At 39.6% G+C, this 18,333-nt stretch overlaps 1 protein-coding gene across 1 annotated transcript; it reads left to right on the top strand.

Annotated features, from left to right (window-relative positions):
• The first annotated feature begins 6 nt into the window (after positions 1-6).
• DHRS9 (dehydrogenase/reductase 9) lies at positions 7-17,822 on the top strand. The gene is made up of 6 exons (XM_057371717.1): positions 7-392; positions 8,647-8,771; positions 12,519-12,849; positions 14,396-14,654; positions 15,901-16,061; positions 16,895-17,822. Exons 2-6 carry the CDS (start codon positions 8,724-8,726, stop codon positions 17,143-17,145), a joined length of 1,050 nt encoding a protein of 349 aa, XP_057227700.1. The 5' UTR covers positions 7-392; positions 8,647-8,723; the 3' UTR covers positions 17,146-17,822.
• The last annotated feature ends 511 nt before the right edge of the window (positions 17,823-18,333 follow it).

Genomic DNA, 18,333 nt, shown 5'->3' with positions numbered 1-18,333 from the left:
GATGATAATTTAGTTCAATCAGAAGTCCTGAAAAGAGATGGGGGTTGGGGATGGGGAGAGAAGGAGCATCAGCATACCTTAGTCTGTGAACATAGAAAAATACTATGTTAAACTGTTGCTTACCTCAGTTTTGYCCTCAAGATCCCGGGACAATAGCACTGATTACAGCACAAGTTATAACAGATGTCACTGACTCAGTGAAACTACAGAGCAGAGAAACACCTCAGAGAATGCCCAAGAGATGTGTGATTAGATCCAGCCAAGCAGTTCCTTATGAGTGGGAAGGATTGAGAAGCATCTTGGTTTTGAAATTACCCGAGGATGAAGGAAAAACACCACTCCTGGATAAACTGAGGCAACAGAAGGACCTAGTCCAGTGGCTAAGGATGCAGGTGTGACTTTTAATAATAATTTTAATAATTTCACTTCGCATAATTACTCAACCTTTCATTTTTTGTTCTTTTTCTCTTCAATTTGGCTTTCAAGAACTGCTGACTCCCAGCCAAACCCTTCTCTTTTTATCCTTCCTGTGTTTTATTTATACCTCTCTTGGCATTGAAATCAAACATCAATAAGACTGGAAAGACCAAACTCTCTTGATTAATTCTAAGCATYTAATGCATAGTTTACTTATTCTTATTTCATTTTAACTAATACTTATCAAAGATGCCTAAAGCATCTAGCAATTAGTGCTTCAGTATCATTCTTGCTAACAWATTTTTCCTAATGTATAATCTGAATCTTACTTCTTGTGTATTCTACCAAGCAGATGAAACATAATGTTGCTTTTCACTTTTAATTAGGTTGTATTTATTCTAATAATACCAGAAAGTCTCCCTCTCCAGATGAAGAAAGCAGCTCACTCAACTTCCCTTGCTAGGGTGTATTTCTTAAATATCTGAAAATTTCCACTGGTCTCCTGTGGATTCTAGCACATCTTTAATCAGGTCATGAGTTCACAATAGCACTACAGCACCAGTCTTACCAATACCAGCCAAAGGAGAAAGATTATTTCACATCATGGATTATGTTCCTGTTCAAGCAACCTAGTCTGTCATTTGGGTTTTTAACAAAATTATCACGTTGTTGTTTCACATTCATGTAATCCACCACAGCCACTAAATTTTTGGAAACAATCTGCTATGGAGCCAATAGCTTTCTAAACTGTTTTCACATTTGATTAATTCTGCCTGCAATTGTCCATAATTAACATTCTTCAGCCCATTTTATCTGTTTGTTAAGGGAATTTTGATTTCTAATCCTCTTCAGGAATATGTGCAAAACACACCTGCAATTTTTCCTACCTTTATGTTACAATCAAATTTAATAATTATATTCTCCATTGTATAATCCACATAATTATCAACATTACTGTATTATACCATAAACAAGACAGACCTCTGCAGAACTTCATTCAGTACATCCATTCATTGGGCACTGGTTCATTGAATGCTACTCTATCCATGAAGTTTTTCTTGTCTAAAGGTTATGATGAGCAGAGACAATCCATTCATCTACTGGACAGTAAACTCTGATCCCCTCACATTTTTAGACTCCCTAAACTGTGACCAAATTGTCTCCTTAAGTAAATGTGTAAAGACAAAGAACCAATACAACAGCAAAATGTCTGGCCAGGACTAGAATAGACACAACATAAAGGCACAGAAGCTTTTATGTAATCCCCATATACAAATGTTACTTTTCCAATAAAATTATGACTGTCCCATATTTTTGAAAGGAAATATATTTTCTATTTTATCTAAAGCTCAACACATCAAATACTATCCTGTTCCATGGGCATCATTCATTACCTTACATAAAGAGATTAGTATGGCAGATTAGCAGGCTGCATTAGATTATTAAAATAACCTTCCACAAGGTTTGAATGTTTAATGGGAATCATTTAGAACATCTTGAAAAATCTGCTTTTAAAATGATTGAGATAATAGAAATCAGAGATAACAGAAGGCAAAAGATCATCCCATCTACCCATGAGTGTGCAAAATACAACTTGGTAGCAGAGAATACCTCAAAAACTTAAGTGAAATAGCATCTTACTCTAGGCAGTTACAGTATGRTTGCTGGATTTTTGAGAAAAAAAAATCTTTGAGGAATGCAAAATCCAGATTTAAATAAGTAATATTTGAAAAATGCTAACAAAGGAACACATCCTCTAAATGAAGTAACATTAAGATCTGATCCAAAGCCCTTTGAAATCTATTTCARATCACCTCTTTTTCAGATCATATCTTTATTTAACATAAAAGGGAGTGGAGGGAGGGGAGAGAAAATATCAATTAAAATTRGCCCTGGAAGCACTATCCTTCATGTTTCTTTGAAGTTAGGTTCCTCACATATTAGTGACAGCATCTATGAAGAAATACACATTGCTTCAAAATAGAACTTTAACGTCTTGTTCTTCAAACAGTCTCATTAAAAAAAATTAAAAATTAAAAACAAACAAACAAAACAACACTAACTGTGCAAAGGGAATGCAGTTGGAATTAATTGCAATTGTCCCAAAAGAAAACATACAATACCTTTCMGTTCAGGAAGTGTCATCAGTTAACTCTGAAATATTAAACAGGATAAATTTATTACTCACCCKTGGCTGTGAAAAATCATAGAATCATAGACAAATAGCAAGGACCCTGTTCAATTAGTCAGTGAAGCACCCAACCATTTTCCAGCATATTTTCATTATTTTAACCCATCTGTCAGAACTGAATCTTTCAACTGGGCATTGGCTATTTGCACCTGGGTCAATARCCGTGCAGTCACAATGTTTTCAGTTCATTGACTTCTAATGGAGTGTTTAAATTTGACTAATGCAATCTCACAACACAAAGTCAGGGCACTTGGAAAATAATTATACATAAGGASACCAGACAGTTCTCTGGAAAACAACTCAGAGTGAATGCATGGGAAGAATTGTTATAGCATTATTTTATCAGCACCTTTATTTGCCAGACAATAATTTTGTACACTCCTGCCCCTGATAAATTCAGATTAAAAACTTGCTCAAAAGCTTTGTTTTCTAAGTCTGCCCCTCTCCACATGGCTTCTAATTTTTTAAGTGTTTTCCTTTGAAATTAAGATTTTACAGCATGGAAGCTCCTGAGTAATAGTGAATTCTCTTTGGAGATGAGCTTTCCATGGATTTTTCAATAAGGGACACTGATGAGGAAAGTGCTATGACCTCAGACAATATCACTACATAGCTTCAAGAGAAATGGCAAAAAGGTTTTATTTCTTTTCTGAAATCAGTACTCTACAGAGGGCCCTGACTGATAGGACAAGATAGAAAGGCAGAGTCTTAATCATAGTCACCGTCAGCAATCCTCAAGTCTTCTGCTCTCTCAAACATTCTCTGATAAAGCCTCATGCCCAAAAGTGTGTCACGATTAAATGTAGCTGCCCAGAAATCCAATTTTCCTTGTTTAGCATCATTACTGTATTCACACTGACAGCAGAACTCCGTGCAAACCTGGTGTCTTCTGCTGCTATCGTAACAAAAAGAAGTCTCCACCTATAGCACTGTACACAGCCCAGCTTTGAAAATAACACTGTCAGAGGTAACAGCACAGTGATAAYCATTTTGTTCACCACAGCACAGAGCCAGAGAAAAACAGTTACTTGCAGTGCAGCGCGTTGCAGGTACTTGAGTGGGAGAGTAAAGCCTGGACGAAAAATTATACAATAGCATAGAACTCTGCTTTATTTCATTCACCTCTGACAGCTTCTCCAGGCCAAAGGCAATGCAATGCCTTTGCTTTTCAAGGTACTTGAGCGGAGCTCACATTTGCACACAAAATCATTCAGCATCTTCAGACAAGACTTGGCTTGACAAAGACAGAATATAATTTTAGCTTTACACAAATTACTTTGGTCCCCCCATTTAACAACTTTGCTCATTTAAGCATTCAGAAACTGTGTGTAAAGTCTGTTTCAAACTGCTAATGAAGCAGATTAAGGCAGTGATGAATTGGAGCTGAGATCATAGGCTACCCCAATCCTTTTGAAGGGCTCTGCTCCCTTGTAAACCTCTGCTTTTCTCAAATCATCCTTACAAATAATCCTKAAGATGAATAAATTCCAACTTCATGACATCAGCCATAAAAATTAATCTATGCTGAAAAATCATCCATCTGTGCAGAGGAAAGGGGAGAATATAAAGCCCACAGAGTCACCTTCCACTTTTGACACCTGTTAATGGAAAAACTAGCAAAATCCACTCCATCTCCTCAAGTCCTCTTGTACTTTGTTTCCTTCTGATGTTCTGAGAAGAAAAAACTCAGTTTTTCTTCCTAGTGTCAGTCCTTCAGAGAATGAAGAACTAGCCACTGAAATAAACCCAACAGAGTGGGACTTCAGTAAATCAAGGAGACCAAGGGCAGACGCTCCCATCCTCGAATTCTCATAGAGGACACATGCAAAGTCTCTGAAATTTGGTACATTGCAGATACTGTTAATTGATTAAATATGAGCAACACWGCCAGAACAATTTCCCTCTCTCATGGTCTGAGCAGAAGGAAAACATTTTGCTTACAGCTCGTATCACTTTAATACCTCTTTCTATAGTTMGCCCCTCACCATCTGCTCTCGGAAATTACCAATAGCAGGACACGCACTTACTTATCCCATTGATCCCAACCAAGTCTGGCAACCAGCCAGGATTTTTTTCTCCCTTCCAAATACTTATGCAAACAAAAATAGCAGCGATAGCAAAAACATTTCTTAAAAAAAAAAAAAAATCCAAAACAAAACACAAAACCAAAAGCCCCACTATACATTTTAAAAGCAAACTAAAACTTTTATAACAAAATTAGGTGGCTGAACGAGTTAAAATAAAAAAAATTCTTTCAAAAGGACATCTTYCAGAGTGCTTGCCCCATGCTCTGGGCAACCAGCCCCACTGGTCACCTCACCTGTTCCTGCCAGAAGCTGGCACATCCATGTGAGCTTGCCTCTCCCCTTTCCCAATCAGTCCTGAATGCCACCAAACAAATACCTATGGGGCTTCTCACAGAATGCCTCTTATCACTCTCCCTCCTGGACACTACAGAAAAATATTTTTCTTTGTTTTTTGGGTTTTTTTGTTTCTTTTATTAATTTTTGGTTTGTGGCCCCTATCAAAAATAATAGGTAGATTTTTACATTGCCAAGTTGGACCACTGTGGACAGACTGGATCTGTCAGTCTCCCTGTCAGCTGGAGAGAGAAACAGACTGAAAAGCACTCTAACTGAAAACTTTGTAATTTCAGCACTTTTATTAATTTGATATAAAGTCCAACTGCTGATTAAAGTTCACAGAGATCAGTTCAAGTCTCATGTTTGTAGAGAGGTCTGCTGTCATGCCAGAAACAAGCCTTTTCCTTCAGCCCAGCTAAATTTGCTCTTATTTTTGTTTATTGACCAGATTACAGATTAAGCCAGAACTCTGTTTTGTTTATATTGATTTACTAATAGCCATTATAGCTAACGTAGGATGTGATGAAACACAGTTCTGCCTCCTTCTCCAGAGGGACTGTTTTCAAGCTGCCTCTGACCCTGGGCCCCTGGGTTGCTGCCATGAGCTTCAACAGGCACGAGGTGCAGCTCCCTGGCCTGGCTGGAGTCSCAGGACAGGCAGGGGACAGGAAAGCAGAGCCTCTGTGCCCAGGAGGGCAGCTCTGCACAGCCTCCAGAAACAAGGCTTGCCCTGGCACTGATGAGCAACAGGCAAGGACTGCCCAGATTGCAAACCAGCTGGAATGGGGCAACTCCAAGCAGAGTAAGGGATATTATAGAGAGAATGGTCATTTTAATGAGGTTTGCTAGAGAAGGAAAGGCAGCCCCTGTGCTGGGTCTGTTACATATGCATATACATGCCAAGAGAAAACTCTCCTTGACCTAAAGGAGCTCTGAAATACTGCACAGGGAAGGCTGTTACCTGGTGACTTCTTCATACTTCCTTCACTGCTGATGCTGCAGAGGAAGTGAATAAAATTGCATCTCTCAATTGCAGCTTTTGCAAATGCTGGGTAACTTCCAGCCAGCACAAGAAGCTGCATTTCACCAGAATACATATTTGTGTTTAGCACCATGAACAGCCATGGGGCTTGCAATAAAAACTGAGATATATTGGACTTTCCACATCAGAGCAGAAAGCAGATGTACAAGCAGAAAATAAAAGCACTGATTCTGTTACTATTATTACTCTAAAAAACATGTCAGGTGATTGCAATTTCCTTCCAAAATAAGCTTAGCCAAAGGAGAATTTGACCATAGTAAGTGCAACTTACTATGCAAAAAGTTGCATTTTGCCCTGCAGAGATGGATTGTCTGTAAGCAATCTCTGTAAAGTTCTGTACTCCTTTAAATTTATTTAAAATGACTGTTTTTAGTCAATTGCATTAGGTATCTCCCGTTTTCCAGGCCAAGAGTGCTGATATAGAATCTAAAACTGAACTTTTTTCTCTTAGTGGAATTTCATCCATCATCAATAGTTACTCATAAACTCACTATTAGGTCAGCTGGAGTATAATCCCAGATATGCAGGCTCTTCCCAAACATATTTTGCAGTATTGATGTTTTCACACAGCTTGAGCCTCAGTTCAGCAGATGAAGTGCTCCAACCTGCACCCTCCTTCCTGTGCTCAGGGACCACAGGCGAACACCCAGAGCCTGCTGGTGCAAATTTCTTGCTTCAGARGCAAAGAGGCAGTCCTTGCTACCTTCTTCCCTGAGAGTTCAGCCCTGACAACCAAAGGTTTTAGTAAAACAAAGCATTTTTCTGGCTAGTATTACTGAAATATGCACAGTAATGGGAAAGGTTCCTGCTTGCCTTGCTCGACCTTTGGTTGCCTGTTGGCCTCARTCTCACTCTTATATCATCAGTTCTCATTTCTAGCCAGGAAGAGGAAAAAAAGGCAAGAGAGTTTTCCTCAAAATACCATGCCACATCCACACCTTATTTTACTTGACATTTGACAGGCGTGTGTTCGTTACCTTTCACGGAAGAACACCTCACTAGCRGGATGTTTTATACTGAAGACCAAAACTTACTGGGAAAATTCCAGATTTTAATGCTTTCTGAAATGCTAAGCATGTTCTATTAGCTTTCTGAAATAACTTTCTGCAGCTCAAAAGCAGTTTGCTGGGGAAAAAAAAAAACCCACAAAAAAAACCAAAAAGCAAACAACAACAAAAAAAAGTGACAGAGAAAGAAAAACTCCTTTTGTTTTTCTCTCCTACATTTGCATGGCAAGGGATTGCTCCTACAACAGCAGAGCCCCTGACCTGACACTGAGCAATGTTTCCCTGCAACAGGTTTTGCATGCTGTTAGAGGGCTGTTCTGTGGTCATTTCAACCTCTCTGTAGAGCCTGTCATTACAGTCAGGAGAGACAAGGCTATGCAGGCACTCCTGCCAGGCTTGTCCTGGAGAGGAAATCTTTGTCTGTTGAAACCACCTGTTGAACCCCCAAGTCTCCAGCAAGCTGCACACATCTCCTGACTGCCCCAACAGTGCTGAAAGTATGGTAAGAACCAACACTACAGCCTGTGGCACTCTAGGGTGGCAAAAGAAGCAACAATTTCCAGGCTCAAGTYAGAAGGAGCAGGGARAGAAACTGGAGGGGGAAGAGCTGCYCACCATGCAGCTCTGCAGAGGATGAACTAAAACCTCTGCAGTTCTTGTCAGGGAGCAGCCAGACCAGCTGTCACTAGCCAGTCKGGGACAGGCTGCCATTGCCATCATCCACTCAACTCTATGGGCAAGATCACTGCCAGCTCCATCCTACTGCTTTACTTGGTTTCCCCACTTTTAATTTCCTAGTCATTGAGTTCATTTCAAATAAATTTTCACAAAAAAAGCTTATTTATCCGTATTGCTGTCGGGAACAATCTCTGCCCAAGCCTCCTCACTTACTGCAGCATCTGGCACCACACAGCACTGTGAATGAAGAGATATATAGAATGGGGAAAAGAAATTCTGCTGCCATGTTTATGCAGTAGTACTCAGAGCTGGATCAGAAGTGCCCACCAGACTCTGGGCCAAAGACTAAGCCAACAAGCCACCCAGCAATAATATGTCAGGATCTGTGCCCATTCAAACCGTAGAGATTCCATTTGTACCGCTTGTAGTATTTGAATTTTTATCTGAGAAACATGGAAATTGGTTTGTTCTTAGTATCAAAAGCCTGCCCCCAGACTAGTCAAAATAATTTAATCCCCGAAAGTTTTCATATATGAAGATATATCTTAAAAGATCAAGTCATATCAACAATAACTCGCTCACATGCAGAAGGSTGAGGTCTGAAGCAAGCTCTATTAAATCAACAGAAAGACTCCTGCTGGTTTCAAGACAAAGCACAGATCAGTTCTTTCCAGCTCAGTAGATTAGTCTCCTTAATGAGTCTTGACAGCCCCGAGGCTCTTTAAATCACTATATATAGCCAGCAATGCTTATACAACATAGGTAGGCAAGGCAGGCATACAGCATAGCCTGAAGATTAATACCAAATACATCCTTCAAGCAGACAGATCACAGCACATGTAATTCCCAATAGCAGGCAGAGGGGCCCTCCTGATGTGTGTCAAATCAGGAAAGTACCAGCAGATACAGAATTTACTATGAGATTTTTTTTTTTAAACCACCATGCAGGCCTTGTTCCACAAGCTTAGGAGCAGCTCAGACTGTTTCTGTGTTCAGACAGCAGAAATAACCAGTGAAGGCAACTCATGAGCACCTGGAGGTACGGACTGAGCCTGCAGATGTCTCCCCAGAATGTGAGTAGAATTTGTGTCTATTGTTACAGTGAGCAGTACCTATTATATGCATTTGCAGGATAGCTAAGAGAGCTAAGCATTTGTCTTCTAGTGCACAGATAAGGGAACGTGCAGCCCCTTCTGTTCTACAGTAATTTTAACAAGTGTTGCTTATCTAAGCACCTAGAGGTCCTGAATAAAATGCTAACTCAGAAATATTCTTCCCAACTTCTGGAATTTTTCCCTACTTCAATTTTCAATTAGTGGGTCAATGACATAAGATTTTAAATGGTTTTGTTTTCCTGATGCTTTTACCGATGCTGTGGTAAAAATATGAAGTGCAAGCCATACAAAGAAGATGCAATCATGCTGAAAAATCAACCTCACTGTACCCGAYTACATTCATCTTCCTACAAAACACTGTGTAGGAGAGTTCAGAGGTGTATTTCTTTTAAGGTGACATATTAATGAAGACCTTAAGTTGTCTCTCAACCACCAAGTTAAATTATCACACTGACATATTTACACAGCATAAAAAAGCACTCCTTTTTCAAAGGCTTGAAACAAAAGTGCAAAGCTCTGCATGTGCAGGAATAGCTCACCTAAGAGTGGGAGATGTGATGTGTTTGTGCCTGCCTATTTATTCAATTAATTAACTGAAGACTAGGGGGCTTGTAGCTATGGCATGATGAMTGATAATTAAAGTTTGTGCTTCCCAGGCTCTTGAGATGGAGGCTGGATGATCTCTCAGTGCACTGCCTGAGACATCTAAACCTTCCATTGAGTGCTACATGAATGCTCCTTCTGAAGAACCACAGCCTCTAAATTTCCCCTTAGCAGCTCTTCCTCAGGCCTGGCAGGTCACTCTGCCCACTACAGGGAACCCACTTCTGGAGTTTTGCACTGCCTGCACAGTGGTGGGTGAAGGAATCCAAAGCACACTCAGAGCCCAGACTTCACCCCAACAAAATTCTCTGGCATAAGCAAACTTGCTGTGGCAGTAAATCAGTAACACCCTCCTTCAATATGGAGTCTAAGTGTTTCAGTTTCCTTTAGTGCAGAGAAGCAGAGGGATGCTGTGCTTTGCAGTCATCTAAGGAGCTTAAAGGGCTCTTGCTGCTTCTCTCTAAAATCAATTGCTTTCACAATGGCACTTGGGGCATGAGAAGCCAAGCTTTATCACACGAGTTATCAATTTGCCTGGCAAATATCAAAGTTTTGATGGAAAARAGAATTTGCCTTTAGCTATTTACTGACTACATTATTAATCTGAATTCAATATTTATGAAGACATGTCAATACTCTTGAAATGCCATGCTGAAATTTTCTCTGCAAACACACCGTTTGCCACTCCATGCAGCTATTTCAAAATCAGCACGATCATGGAAGCCAAGTGGCTTTTTCCGGCTTTTTTAGAACTGCACAATTATCAAACAAGAAATACTTTAAATATTTTGGGTAACATCACACATCCAAAGAACTAGAGGATTTTCATGAAAGAAAATTTTCAACTGAGACTGGTCAAACACTCCAGGACTCATCCACAGAGTCCAGTTTCAAATTTAGTTTGCTTTCCAGTAGTGCAAGCTCACTCTCCACTGCTTCTTCCTTACAGCACAGCCAAGGAAGGAAGATTTACAGTTCCCATTTTCAAKTAGGTTAATCTTTTTCCCAAAACTTTAATTATTTTGTTTATTTTTGTGTTGGAAAAAAGGCAATGTGAGTCCTAAAGTATATATATCACTGCACTAACTTGCTGAATACCGTGGTGGGATTTAGTGGCCTGGGGTTACCAGAGCCTGCTGATAGCAGCTCCTCTCTTTCTTTGTGTTTAGCTCTGCTCCAGATTCTAAATGAGCAGTCAAAGGAAATGTCATTGCCTGGCACATCATTGCAAATGGACTGGGGGGATCTATGATCAGTGGCTGCTGCATTCTGTTTTCAGATTTTATTTTACAGCATGAAAGCCTAATTAGCCTGAGTGCTTTCACACAGTTGTAATGGCATTTTGTCAGAATACACTCTGAGTCCTCTCAGAAAATAATTGTCATCGACCCAGCGAAAAATTACAAAGATTATTTCAAAGAGCACACATTCGGGAATAACGTAATCTTTGCCAAAATTAACAGACATTCACAGCAAGAAAACCAAGTCTAAGCAGAGTACCTGAGCTAGAGGGCCAATCAACCTCAARACAACAGTGAGCTGGGCTGCTAAAGGAAGCAATGCAAACCCCCCAAAAATTCAGTGGAAGGCCTCCTGTAGACAGCAGCAGAAGAAGAAAACTCTTGTCTGAATATGTTTACTTAATGTTTTAAAATCGAGCATTAGTCAATAGCTCAGAAGTTCAAATTAATGGCTACTGAGGCACCACTTATGTAAAGATAATTTAGTGGCAATGAATGTTGTCACTTGTTATACTTTATTAGCTTTGTAAATGATTTAATTATTTAATGAGAGTTCAACATTCATTCACTATCAGATTCTCAGAGTCCTTCCATACCTACTTTAKGAGGTGACAGCAAAATTTAGAATCAGAATAAATCCAAATCAGTCCATGGACTCAGCAGAAACAAGARCAACAGACAGGCTTTAGCAAACCACATAATACTTTGGGCTTCCTTTAATATTCATGTCTTGAGATGGCAAGAATGTTACACAAAAGGCATATTTTTAAAAGTGTCATATTTTAAAGGTGAGATGTCTGCACCTCTACATATATTTCAGTAACTAAAGCCTAGGTGACTCCTTAGCATCTGCAAAAAAGTTTCTCTTGGCAGGATGTCTGGAATATGCTTATTGGATGTCCCATAAATATTAACTTTAATTAATTAATTCGATTTAGTTMTCATAAAAATTGAAAATCCAAATGAAAATTAGTAATCAATTATTAAGAATTTACATGCAAGAACTGTATTATACATTTATCAAAACATTTTGTAATAATAAGCAAACAGTATCCTCCCCAATAGTTAAGAAACCTTGAGTTTCCTCTGTGCTTTTGTAAAAAATGTTTCTGAGGCCTACATCTCCATGTATTTCCACATTTCTTTATACAAACACTCTTCCTATATAATATGTTCTACTGTGCTGAGTGTCACTGCTAAACAGGCAACAAGTGACGAGTCAAGCACTGCTCCAAAGTCTACCTTGTCTGAGTGGCAGAGAGCAGAGCACTGTCTGTCACACAACACCAGACACGTCACAAATTACTCATCAGATCCACCACTGCAGCTTACACTGCTCTGGTTGTTCTTGGGGTCACTCTGCTTCCATGTCACAGATTAGAAAAGCAGCCTGAGTGCCATCATGCAAGTGGTCAAAGAGAATCATCCTTTTTCCCAGGGAAATTTCTCTCCAGTTTCAGCACAAATAATGACCAATGTCCAAACAACAAAACTCAGACAAACAACCCAGACAACAAAACCCAGACAACAAAACCCAGATTCTACTGTCAGAACTGATAAGGTCATTCCTTTCATTCTGAAATGTCCTTAAAGGACTACAAAGTTTGGTCAGCAAAGCTTGAAAACAGAGGGAATCTTCTGAAAAGAAAGCTAAGGAAGGTTCTGTCAAAGCATACATTATTCATGGATCCCAATCACACTGTGACAAAACTACTCCTGCTCTCCACTAATATACAGTGATCTGGAAGGATATCAGTCAGAATTAAAGCCCCTTACAGAAGTTATGTCTCAGGAAGTGGGAGGGTTGCCTGAGCACATTTGCTTCATTTCACTTCTACATCATTAACTTATCTTCTTGTAGCTCTCACTTTCAGACTCTCTGCAAATAGCAATTTTGGCTTCCATATTTTCTATTGTCATTTACTGGCTCATCAGAGACAGATACAGAGTGGGTAACCTGAATGGAAAGCATGTCTTCATAATGGGCTGTGACACAGGACTTGGAAACTCACTGGCTAAATGGCTYGACAAAAAGGGATTTTGTGTCATTGCTGCATGTGCCACAGGAAAAGGAGGCCAAGAGCTCCAGGCCTGCTCCTCACTCTCATTGAAGACAGTGAATCTGAACTTAGCAGACTCCAACAGCATTGCCAGAGCCGTGGTGTTTGTGACTGAACAGACAGCTGGCAAGGGTAAGTAACAAGGCAACTTCTCAGAAAAATGATTCCATRTAACCAACTCTGGTCTAGCAAAAACTGCGATTGCCCCTCAATCACTGCAGAGGTCATTTTCATCTTACTGATGAAACACACTCACTCTTCATTTCTGTCATTTCTCAGTTCAAAGATATTCTCTCCAGCAATGCTTCCCCCTGCTTTCACCAACAGGTGCCTAAAAATCGAGTTGTTCAGTCTGTTAAAACCAGATAATTCCCAGGTATGTTTTTCAAACGCTTTTTGGTGCATTTGAAGAATTCCACCTTCAGGGGGAGTAAGGTACTAAATGGGACCAGAAAATTTTTTTGGTATATTCAGCCCACTCAATTAAAAATGGCCAATGCGGGGCTTCTCCAGCCGTCCCCTAGTAAACAGAAGAGAATATTTTTGCTTGGCTGAATAAGTCTGACATTTGCATTGTACACAAAATTGCACTAAGTGTAACAGTTAAACATGCAATTTTAGCTAGTTTTCTTGAAGTTGTTTACATAGGTAGCTCTCACTACCACTGTCATATGCCTTTGAGCACTCCTATGAAAGAGGAAGCACTTAACCTTAGATACCTATGAGGCTTCAGTGATGGRTTTGGCAAAGGGTGCTAAAAAGACCTGCATGGTAAATATATGCAAGCATGGCAAAACACATTTATCAGCACTGATAGCTCAAAGTTTACCAAAGGGAATCACAGCACTGTAAATTCCAGTTGTAACACACAGTTATACYAAATACTCAATAGGTTAATTMATTMATTCATTCATTACCTAAACCAGGAAAACATGTATCCTCTACCAGCGGGACTTTCTCCTCAAAGCTTGTAAAAGACTGTTGGCCTCATCATGGGTATTCAAGATATTCAAGACCATTCTCAAACGCAGAGAYTGAGAGCAATTTTAACAAAATTATTAGCACTTACCTCCTCCAGCAGGCTCTTGCTCCCAGCTTATAGAAAGCCACACATTCTTGGCCAGGACAGGTACTGCTAAAGCTGTCACCTAAGTGTGTGAAACTCTTTATGGAGGCTGAGTGGTGGACTTTCAGCCTCTCTCCTCAGGCACAGGYTGTCCTCAGCAAACTCTTGGAAACGTCACTATTTATCTAAAGTTCTTCAAGTAATTTATAAAGGTAGTAAAGCAGTATTATCAATACACAGGGCTAAGCTAGCAACTTTAAAAGTAATGACTAACTCTACACATTTGGTTCAGACCTTTAGTCCCCAAATCAGGAAAATCAGTCTCTCCGCTTCTATTCAGACTATTTGATTTTCACAAGAACACAAGTGCACATTAGTAGCCTACATACTTCAGCGGTTCTGTATAAGCATGGTGGCCCACATCTTCAAATAAAAAAGTTTTCCCTTCATATTTTGCCCATACTCTTCAGCAAATTTTCCCAGGGGGACAAAGTAGATCATCCAAGCAAACCCCGGATAACAGTATTAATCTCACTAAAGTTGTTGCACATATGATACTCCAGGATAAGATATTGCCATTTTCTGGAATAAATTGTTTTGCAATTCTCCTAGGGCTTTTTGGCTTGGTGAGCAATGCTGAAGGATCAGCACCTGTAGCACCCACTGACTGTCTGACAATTGAAGACTTCCATTCAGTCCTGGATGTTAGCCTGCTRGGAGTGATTGAAATCACACTCAAGCTTCTGCCACTTCTGAAAAAAGCTGAGGGAAGAGTCATCAATCTAATTAATGCCAAAGGCCTCATGGCTTTAGTAGGGGGTGGCTACAGTCTGTCRAAATGGGGCATGGAAGCTTTCTCTGACACCTTACGGTGAGTAGCCAGAAACATGAATCCAAGAACAGATTCCAGATGTGCTGAGGAAGGGTGACTGCATGTTTGCTCATCTGGATTACTCTCTGGAAATCTTGCCTAAAGGAGAAAAAAGAAGACATCGGTCACTTTTTTAGGATTTCAGTCTCCTGTACTATGGACAGACCCAGCAGGGAACTGCACTTCGAAAATTTTCATATACTAGACAAGTTGTTAGCATGCAGATTTCAGGCATGTGAATGTGCTGCATACTTGAAAATGAATCAGCAATATTGCATGGCCAGACATCCAGTTTCTTGGGCAAGATGTACTATATTGCTTTAATATTCTCCAGAAGGATTTCTGGAGAATACATTTTGCTCTAATTCTCCAGAATAATCTGAGCTGGGTGATTCCAGACAGCAATCCCATCACCAAAGGAACTTGTGACTTCAGAACATTAAGCTGAGCACCCTTTACTGAAACCAGTTGTACTGTACTGCTTCTAGAAAGCTAAGGCCCAGCCCAGTGAGTCAAGCCTTCACAACAACTGGGAAAGTTGGTTTCAAACCATCGTGAGTGCTWATTTAAAGAAAGTGTATTCCTCAAAGAAGCAGAAAATAATGGCTAAAGTACGTGCAGTCTACTCACAGAAGTGTGGTCCACTTCTTTGTATGCTATAGAACATAGCTGCCTCTGTCTCTTGAGCTGTCCAGCAAGACAAAGATGCCATTTTTCCCCCAAAGYAGTTGCACTGCAATTTGAAATTACATAGAGGGAAYCACACTAYRAGGAAACACACTAATCTTTATCRTGTTAGTATTTAACCATAGGACAGAGAATAAAGTTCTAATCCAATCAAAAATTTTTTCCCAYTTTTACTTTTTCCCAGAYACTTTAATAATCTGTTCTTGCTGTAAAATGATGGAATAGTATATTAAATAGTCACAAGTTTTAGTACAGTAATACATGATTAAGATGTATCTTTGCTGTTGCATCCTTTGCATGAGTCCAACCTAAACCACACAGAGAGTGGCGAATCTACTTGAAACAGCTTTTTTCTCCTCAGTGAATTSTCTGCTCTGCTTTTACAGGACAGGTACACTTCAATGAAATTAATTTGAATATCTCAAAATAATTCTGATTATATGAAGATAATAATAGTCTCAAATATTCATGTGACACATTTTCAACTTACTTATGATTCATAGTTATGCCATTATTGGGTGGTCAGGGAGATTATTGGGTTGTTTTTTTTTCCTCCTAGGATAGAGATGCAGCATTTTGGAGTAAAAGTAAGCATTGTTGAGCATGGTTTCTTTAAGGCAGAAGTAGTAAATTCAGATATCGAGAAATACCTCTTCAGACTTTGGAACAGCCTGACTCCTGAGATCAGGGACTCCTATGAAGAAAAATACTTTGTTGAATGTAAGTAGAAAAAGAACAGCATGAAAGCTCAGGGGGATATTATCAACATATATAAATACCTGAATTGAGGCTTTAAAGACAACAGAGCCAAACCCTTTCTAGTGTTGTCCATGGACAGGACTYGAGGCAATGGGCACACACTGRAACACAGGATGTTTCTGCTGAACATTTCAGTGTGAGGGTGACTGAGAACTGCAACAGRCTGTGCAGGGTGGTTGTGGAGTGCCCATCTTTGGAGATATTCAAAAGCCATCTGAACATGTCCTAGGCAACGCAGTCTAGGTGACTCAGCTTAAGTAGTGGGGCTTGGTACCAGAGGTCCCTTTCAACTTCAACCCACATGTGACTCTGTGAATGTTTACTGGACGTCGTTAATGCTCATTAAGAACCCATCCCTGACTGTTCTCAACTATGTGTCTATTAGACAAGGGCTGAGCTATCAGTTCACACATGAGATTGGTGAGAAGTGAGGTCATGCTACCTTTCTCAGTCCCTCAAAACTTCAAGGGAGCCCAATGGGAATGAGCTGCTCCGGCCATATGCTACATTTATGGCTTAGATATCTGATAAGTTGYGCTGTGTCACACTGCACTTACTGTACGGAACACTTGGCTCACAATATGGGCCAGGGAGGTTTTTGGTTATTGGGCTTCTGGGTGTTTTGCAGCCTTTATGGTCTTGGCCTTGCTGTAGCTATACTGCTCTCAGTACTTGAGAGAGCAGTTTAAAGCCAGCCTGAAGCCACAGCCAAACCTTTGTGTATAAAGAACACTGCAGAGATGTTGCATATAAATGCTTTCTGGTTGTTTGGGTTTTTTGTTTTTTTTATACAGATATAAAAGCCCAAAGATCATCAGTGAAAAGACTGTGTGACTATGATCTTTCTAATGTCATAAAATGCATGGAACATGCCCTGATAGCGAAGTACCCCAGGACACGATACAGAGCTGGATGGGATGCAAAGTTCTTCTGGCTGTTTCTCTCCTACGCCCCAAGCTGTTTATCTGACATGCTGTTGCGTATTACGTTTCCARCTCAAGCAGATAGCAGGAGACCAGTTTGTGGAGTTCTGATTAATGTCTAGTATTAAAACRGTATCACCTCTGCAGAAATAAATATTTATCCCATCAAACTAGATGTCCTTTACCAGTTACTACACTGTTTAAATTCTTTTCAAAAGATGCTTCCATCCCGCACCCCACCTTACCTGAAATTCTGAGTTCACAGGTAGGCTTTTAWATCCAGCAGGTTTTTGAAGGCCACTTTTTATGCTTAGAAATGATACCTCTATAGGATCTGCATTCATAAAATATTCTGCTACAAAGCTAGTTAATACTGTTCACACAATTAAGAAAAAATTAAATAAGAAAATAAATCACTAGAAGACTTTTTCAAGTAGACTTCCTCAACACACAGGCTGCAAGGGATCTTGAAATAGAGCCGTGGTTTTTCAGAACACATCCATGTACCTTGCAGAATGTATTTAGTCAGATTCAGTCATCTATTTCACAGGAAGATTGATCATGGTCATATTCAGGAACTGCTAATCTTCATAAGCTTCTGAACACAAGACATGATGCCMAATAACAAAAGAGCTCAGCTATTGCAGCATATTCCAGAAATTACAATTACAGTATCTGACAAYACCTAGTTACCTAATTATTCAATTCCGCAGAGAAAAAAACAAGCTATTTTACAGATATGCAGTTCCAGGGAAAAATCAAAACTCTACTGTACTGTGCAAACAGAGTATCCAAATGGATAGTTTAACTTTCCTCCTAATATTAGTACAGTTTATGGGGAAAATACTAAAACCAACATGATTCACATTTCTTTCATCATCAGTTTGTTTCACAAGTTAAAAGGATTATTATTTTATTTATCAGGTCATTAGTGTATGCTATGGCAAATCCTTTCAATGCTACAGAGTATGTGCAAAATGGCAAAATGTTAGTTGAGGCTATTGTGGCTCTTGTACACTATTTCTATCTCTTAAGCTGTTGGCCAGAGGCTCACAAACTRGTGTTCCTAGAGATATTTAAATTGAAGGGGTAAAGGTTTTATTTGCTAAAGTGCTGTGCTGGCGATTAATCATTAATGAGCAATTCAATTAAGCTTAAAAAAATACCATGTGCAGGTCAGAACTCCAAACATAAGAAGTTTCATCACTGTGTGTGAGAGGGCATGTGTGTGTTTGTAATGTGCAAAAAAAGGTCAGAATGTAAAGTGTTAGTAGCCTTGAAGTATTTCATTGAAGTTCTATTCTCCAGCA

This window comes from Malurus melanocephalus, unplaced genomic scaffold, assembly GCF_030028575.1.
Source record: "Malurus melanocephalus ecotype Western Australia unplaced genomic scaffold, MMel_1.1 scaffold_155, whole genome shotgun sequence".
Classification (NCBI taxonomy): Eukaryota; Metazoa; Chordata; class Aves; order Passeriformes; family Maluridae; genus Malurus; species Malurus melanocephalus.
This window is presented reverse-complemented; position numbering and strand designations above follow the sequence as displayed.